The sequence below is a fragment of the Cervus elaphus genome, chromosome 22, assembly GCF_910594005.1.
Source record: "Cervus elaphus chromosome 22, mCerEla1.1, whole genome shotgun sequence".
Classification (NCBI taxonomy): Eukaryota; Metazoa; Chordata; class Mammalia; order Artiodactyla; family Cervidae; genus Cervus; species Cervus elaphus.
The window spans coordinates 16,234,689-16,241,254 of NC_057836.1; the positions used below are offsets into that span (position 1 = coordinate 16,234,689).

The 6,566-nt window shown below is 62.2% G+C and overlaps 1 protein-coding gene across 1 annotated transcript; it reads left to right on the forward strand.

Annotated features, from left to right (window-relative positions):
• The first annotated feature begins 231 nt into the window (after nucleotides 1-231).
• Nucleotides 232-6,375, forward strand: GPR162 (G protein-coupled receptor 162). Its single transcript, XM_043882352.1, has 5 exons — nucleotides 232-624; nucleotides 2,159-3,456; nucleotides 4,414-4,603; nucleotides 5,187-5,344; nucleotides 5,622-6,375. Exons 2-5 carry the CDS (start codon nucleotides 2,590-2,592, stop codon nucleotides 6,171-6,173), a joined length of 1,767 nt encoding a protein of 588 aa, XP_043738287.1. The 5' UTR covers nucleotides 232-624; nucleotides 2,159-2,589; the 3' UTR covers nucleotides 6,174-6,375.
• Nucleotides 6,376-6,566: the final 191 nt, after the last annotated feature.

Sequence of the window (6,566 nt, forward strand, 5' to 3'; positions counted from 1 at the left end):
TTGTGTCCCAGGAGGAGGCAGCGGTATATTGGGGGGAGGTGCATCCTTCTAGGCCCCTGTCCCCCCACCCTCACCCCCTGTATCCCACAAGCAGCCCCAGCATGGCCACCGCCCCTCACTCCTGCAGCCTCCAGCACACGCCCGCGTGAGCCCTCATCCTGGGAACAGCCCTTAAAGATACACTGGGTGACACACGCGTCCTCCTCCCCGGGCCATACCAGCGGCCTCTCGGAGCCTGAGTTCGCCGGGGGGAAAACCGGGTGGGGTGGGGGCAGGACTCGAGCCGGGTCACCAATGAGACGGTTCCCTTCCGGCACCTGCCTAGCCCCTCCCGCGCCAGGTCTCCACCGTCCGGTCCCCCGGCCCGCGCTCACCCCGGTCCCCCCGGGCTGGCCTCCATCTCGACCCGGGGCTGCGGGCAGTGGCGGGACCCCGGGAGAGAGGGGCCGGCGGGCATCTAGGGGGCCGAGCCGAGAGGCTGGGACAGGCGGGAGGAGGGAGGCCCTGGGGGGAGGAGGGAGGAGGACTGAGGGCGGCGAGCTGGAGCCGGCAGGCGGCGGGAGCCCGGGCGAGCCGCGTCGCTCGGGTGTGCGGTCTCCATAGCAGTGCTGGGCGCAGCCCGAGGTAAGGCGACCCCGGCCCGCTTCCCCGCGGGCCTCCCCTCTCTCTCCCCGCACCACCCCCCCCACCGGCTCCTTTCCCCTCCGGCTGGCCCCTCCTCCCCGGCCACCTGCTGTCTCTGCCCTGGAGACCGCGGTGGGTGGCAGGCAGGAGGGGGGAGCCGCCTGACCTTACCCCTTCACCCCGAAGGGCGAGGGACCCCTGTCCGCCCCGGAGTCCCTCCGCACGCCCTCCCACCTTCCTCTGATCTCTCTCCGTCCTTCACCTCCTCTCTCTGTCCTTCACATCCTTCCTGCCTGGCTCCCTCTCTGAGTCCCCGCTGTTTCTTCCCGAGCCCACCCTCTGGGCCTGGGTGGGGGTGGGTGGGAAGGGGTCCAAAGCTGTAGCGGAGGGTGGGGGGGGGGGGCGCTCCTGACCAATTCCCTCTATCTTCCTCTGGCTGGCCATTGCCATGGCAACTAGGGTGTACTGGGCTCCCAGGGAAGACAAAGGTGGGGGATGGACGAAGGACCTCTGGGGGAGGGGGCAAGGGTCTACAGGAAACAGACCTTCCACTGCTGCACCCCATTTTTACTCCATTTACCCCAAAGCCGCTATGCCCATCTTTCCTGCTTCCACTCTATCCAGGGTTTCCTCTTAGCCTCCTTGCCGGGGCTCAGTAAGGCTCAGAGTCAACACATCCAGGACACCTTCCTTCCCGTCAGAGTAAGACGGAGGCTCGGGGCAGGGGAGGAAAGAGTGGGGGTCCATGGGGTGGGGGGGAGTCCGAACCTTTTTGAACACTGGGCTTTTCTTCTCAGCCTCCCTCCCCCCTGCTCCCTCCCTCCACCCACCCCCGCATCTCCAGGGGTCTTGCATTTCCTTTTATTTTCAGATACTATCACTTTGCCCCCTCTTTCTCTCTCTTCTGCTCAAACTCTCCTCCTTCCCCTGGTTCCCCCTCTTTCCATTTCTGGATGCTTCTGATGTCAGCGGTTTCCCTGCCTTTGGGTTCCCTAACCACCCCCCCCACTCAGTCCCTGCCCCCTTTCTCCCGTCTTCCCAGCTCCCCGGTGAGTGGGAGGGTGATCGTGCAGGCTGGGGAGATGGGGCTGAGCATCAGGACCCCTGGATCCGGGAGTCTGGAAAGCGGGGGAGGGGCCGTACACCCCATCCCAGTTTCCCGTGAGCCCTCGGGAAGAAAGAAGCCGTGCCTCGGCCGACGTGGCTCTGGGGAGAGACTGGGGACGTGAAGATAGCGGCTGGGTAGTATTGGGCAGAGGACAGAAAGAGGGGCCTGGGAGGGAGGAAAAATGGCTGACGATGGATGGGAGATGGGAAGTCAGAATACCTTCTTTCCTGGAGGTCTGGAAGACAGGGCTCTTATCCGTGTGGGGTGTTGGAGTGACCGTCTGGTTTAGGGCAGGAGAGCGTTCTGAACGACCCTGTGACCCAGAGTAACCAGTCGTTTCTATAATTTCGAGAGAAGGGGGGATTCAGAGCCACTTGGAGACCAGCTCAGGCTCTGCCCCTTCCACACCTCATCTCTCCCTTGCAGTGAGTCCAGGAGGCTGAGCACCACCCCCAGGATCCTTGGGGGCGTCCAGAGGACCCGGAGTGGTCAAGAACCAGAGGAAGAAGAGAGCTGGAAGTCCTGGCATGAGGACCGGGTCTCCCCAGCCAGTTTCCTAGTGGGGGAGCTATCAGCTTGTCTCCCGGTTAACGACAAGAATACTTCTGGAAGGGCCCCACCCAACATGGAGGCTGAGGACCACCTCCGCTGACCCTCAGTCTCCTCCCCCACCCTCCCCGCCGGACCTCAGCTGGGTCATTCATGCAATGCTGAGCAAGAGGGGCGGCCTAGGGGCGGCCCATCTCACTCCGGGGCAAGGACTGTGGGCGTCATGGGGGTGCGTGTGAGCGGGGCTCCTGGGTGAGACCCAGCCCCCACCCCCAGGAGTTCAAGGGGGGTGGGGGGACCGAGGAAGGATGGCTCGGGGCGGGGCGGGGGCAGAGGAGGCCTCCCTCCGCTCGAACGCACTGTCCTGGCTGGCCTGCGGGCTGCTGGCGCTGCTGGCCAACGCCTGGATCATCCTCAGCATCTCGGCCAAGCAGCAGAAGCACAAGCCGCTGGAGCTGCTGCTCTGCTTCCTGGCGGGCACGCACATCCTCATGGCGGCCGTGCCCCTCACCACCTTCGCTGTGGTGCAGCTGCGGCGCCAGGCCTCCTCCGACTATGACTGGAATGAGAGCATCTGCAAGGTCTTCGTGTCCACCTACTACACGCTGGCCCTGGCCACCTGCTTCACCGTGGCCTCCCTCTCCTACCATCGCATGTGGATGGTGCGTTGGCCCGTCAACTACCGCCTCAGCAACGCCAAGAAGCAGGCACTGCACGCCGTCATGGGCATATGGATGGTCAGCTTCATCCTCTCCACCCTGCCCTCCATTGGCTGGCACAACAATGGAGAGCGCTACTACGCCCGCGGCTGCCAGTTCATCGTCTCCAAGATCGGCCTGGGCTTTGGCGTCTGCTTCAGCCTCCTGCTACTTGGGGGCATCGTCATGGGGCTGGTCTGTGTGGCCATCACCTTCTACCAGACGCTGTGGGCCCGGCCCCGGAGGGCTCGGCAGGCCCGGAGAGCAGGGGGTGGGGGTGGGGCCAGGGGGGGTGGGCCAGGGGGCTTGGGTACCCGTCCGGCCTTCGAGGTGCCAGCCATCGTAGTGGAGGATGCCCGGGGGAAGCGGCGGTCCTCGCTGGATGGCTCCGAGTCGGCCAAGACATCTCTGCAGGTCACCAACTTGGTCAGCGCCATTGTCTTTCTCTATGACTCCCTCACAGGAGTGCCCATCTTGGTGAGACTGGGGCTCCCCCAAACCCACTCTCTCTCCAATATCCAGACCCCCCAGCATGATCACCTGACCTCTGACTCCATCACAAGCAGCTCCATCATCCATCTTCTCATCTACTCAGCCCCGCTGTGAGCCCCTGTCTCCATTGTCCATCTCAGCTCCTAGTTCCCACCATCCCCAGCTCCATAGCATGTTCCCTGGTGACCAGTACTCAACTTCGTCACCTGTGCTTCTGTCCCACTCCCTGTCCTCTGGTTTCATCATTTATCTTGCTGTGCCACTATTCAGCCTCTAGAACTATCAACCCAGCTGTTAGGCTCCTCTCTCCACCCCCGAATTCCCTCTGGACACAATAGGGTCTTGAGCACTCCTGGGTGGCAACCCCACAGAGCTCACCCCACTCCACCCGCAGCTTTCTGCACTCCTGTGTGTGTGCGCTCAGTTGCTCAGTCGTGTCTGACTCTTTGTGACCGCGTGGACTGTAGCCCGCCAGGCTTCTCTGTCCATGGGATTCTCCAGGCACGAATACTGGAGTGGGCTGCCATGCCCTCCTCCAGGGGATCTTCCCCATCCGGGAATCAAACCCATGTCTTTTACATCTCCTGCATTGGCAGGTGGGTTCTTTACCACTAGTGCCACCTGGGAAGCCCTGTGCATTCCCCATCTAGTCTTTATTTCTGAATTTCAACTTGTCTTCAAGTTTTCTATACCACCTCTGCTCCTCCTCTCTAGACCCCTGGGCTTTCTCTCTAGAACTCTTTCCAGATCGTCCTCCCACTAGGTTCATCCATCTTCACTCCAACTTTGCCTCTGTGCTTGTCCTATGTGATCTGGACCATCCCTTCCTGACTTCCTCCCTCCCTCCTCCCCCAGCTGCACCAGGATGTGGGGTCTGGGGTCGAGGAGGAGCCACCTCGGCTCTGGGCCCTGACCCGGCGCCCTTCCCCCTCCTCCTGCCAGGTGGTGAGCTTCTTCTCCCTGAAGTCGGACTCGGCGCCCCCCTGGATGGTGCTCGCAGTGCTGTGGTGCTCCATGGCACAGACGCTGCTGCTGCCGTCCTTCATCTGGTCCTGCGAGCGCTACCGCGCCGACGTGCGCACGGTGTGGGAGCAGTGCGTGGCTATTATGTCCGAGGAGGACGGCGAGGACGGTCAGAGAAGGGGCTGGGCTTTCGCTTCGTCTAGGCGTCGGCTCCCTTTCCTGCCCTTTTCTACCAGCTCATCGCGGGGGTCGGGACGGGCTGCTCTGGAGTGCCCCCTGCTGGACAGAATCTGCGGTTTCCCCTGGGTGGACTCCTGATTCCCTCTCCCCAAGCATCTCCCCATGCCCACCCACTGATTCCTCCACTCTACTTCCCCTGGAAGCCCCACACTACCCAGCCCTGCGTCCGCCGGGCAGAGAGACCGAGAAACAGTCCAGCGTCCTAACACAGCCATAAATGAAGGCTGTGGAACCAAGAGGAAGCTAAGCCTCCCTCCTGAGACTTCCCAACTACAGGGAGAGCGCCTGGGGGTGGGTGGGTAACTATTTCAAGTAAGTGTGCCTATGTGTATGAATCACTAGAGATTCAGCACTGAACGCAACAGACACTAGCCACTCTTGGTTCTTCTTGGGGCTCACTAATGGAAACAGGAGGATTCTCCGGGGAGCTTCTCAGGGAGTGGGAGCTCTTAAAGGGGGTGGGGAGGTGGGCATTCTCTACCTCGAACCACTCTGCCCCTTTTCTCTTCTAGATGGGGGCTGTGATGACTATGCGGATGGCCGAGTGTGTAAAGTTCGCTTTGACGCCAATGGGGCCACAGGGCCAGGGGGCAGGGACCCCACCCAAGTAAAGTTGCTACCTGGACGGCACATGCTCTTTCCCCCTCTTGAGAGGGTTCACTACTTACAGGTACAGGACACGTCCCGTTCTGGGCATCCCCTCACTACTTTTCTCCAGTCTGTTATCCTTCACACCCCTCCCCCATCCCCTAGCCCTGGCCTGCAGGGCGCGGATGGGGAGGTGGAAGGAAGGCCTGGTTAGGGCGGTTCCCCATCAGTCAGACCACTCTGAACCAGGTCTGCCCCTTAGAGGATGTTTTACAAAAGTTTAGGGGGTGGAGCCACCTTGCAGGGTGGTCCCGCTTTGTCCCTGCAGCACCTGAGGGTCTATTTGCTCCTCTCCCCAGGTCCCTTTGTCCCGCCGTCTGTCCCACGATGAGACCAACATCTTCTCTGCTCCTCGGGCACCAGGCTCCTTCCTGCACAAGTGGTCCTCCTCTGATGACATCCGGGTCCTCCCAGCCCAGAGCCGGGCCCTCGGGGGCCCCCCTGAGCACCTGGGGCCAAGGCAGAGGCTGGAGGATGAGGAGGATGAGGAGGAGGCTGGAGGTGGGGGGCTGGCCACCCTCCGCCAGTTCCTGGAGGGTGGGGTTCTGGGCTCAGGTGGGGGACCCCCACGGGGTCCAGGCTTCTTCCGAGAGGAGATCACCACCTTTATTGATGAGACACCTCTGCCTTCTCCAGCCGCCTCACCGGGGCCCTCTCCTCGCCGGCCCAGGCCTCTGGGGGTCTCACCCCGCCGACTCTCCCTGGGGTCCCCTGATAGCCGAGCCATTGGACTTCCTTTGGGGCTGAGTGCAGGGCGACGCTGCTCCCTGACAGGAGGAGAAGGGAGCACAAAAGCTTGGGGAGGATCCTGGGGCCCAGGAAACCCCATCTTCCCCCAGCTGACTCTGTGAGCCCAAGTGGGCCTGCTGGACTCAGAGAAAGGGGCCTGGGTGGGGAACACCTCCTTCCATTCCTGAGCCTCCAGACTCTGGGGAGATGGGCAGGAACCGGGGCCCAGGGACGCCAGCTGGCTCCCATCCCAGTCACCAGACACCCGCCTCACCTGCCATCCTCTCTAGCAAAATGTATTAAAGTCAAGTGTTACCATGGAAACCTGTGTGTCCAGTGTGCTGTGGTGGCAGAGGGGATGGTCAGAGGCTCGGTGGGTGGAGTGGCTCATGAAGGACAAAACAGAGCAGGGGCAGTGGATGGAGGCCCAGAAATACACCGGGAGAGAGACAAGTATGCAGACAGTCACAGAGATGGGCTTCTGGGAGCGTCTTGGGCTCGGGTCGGGGGCGCTT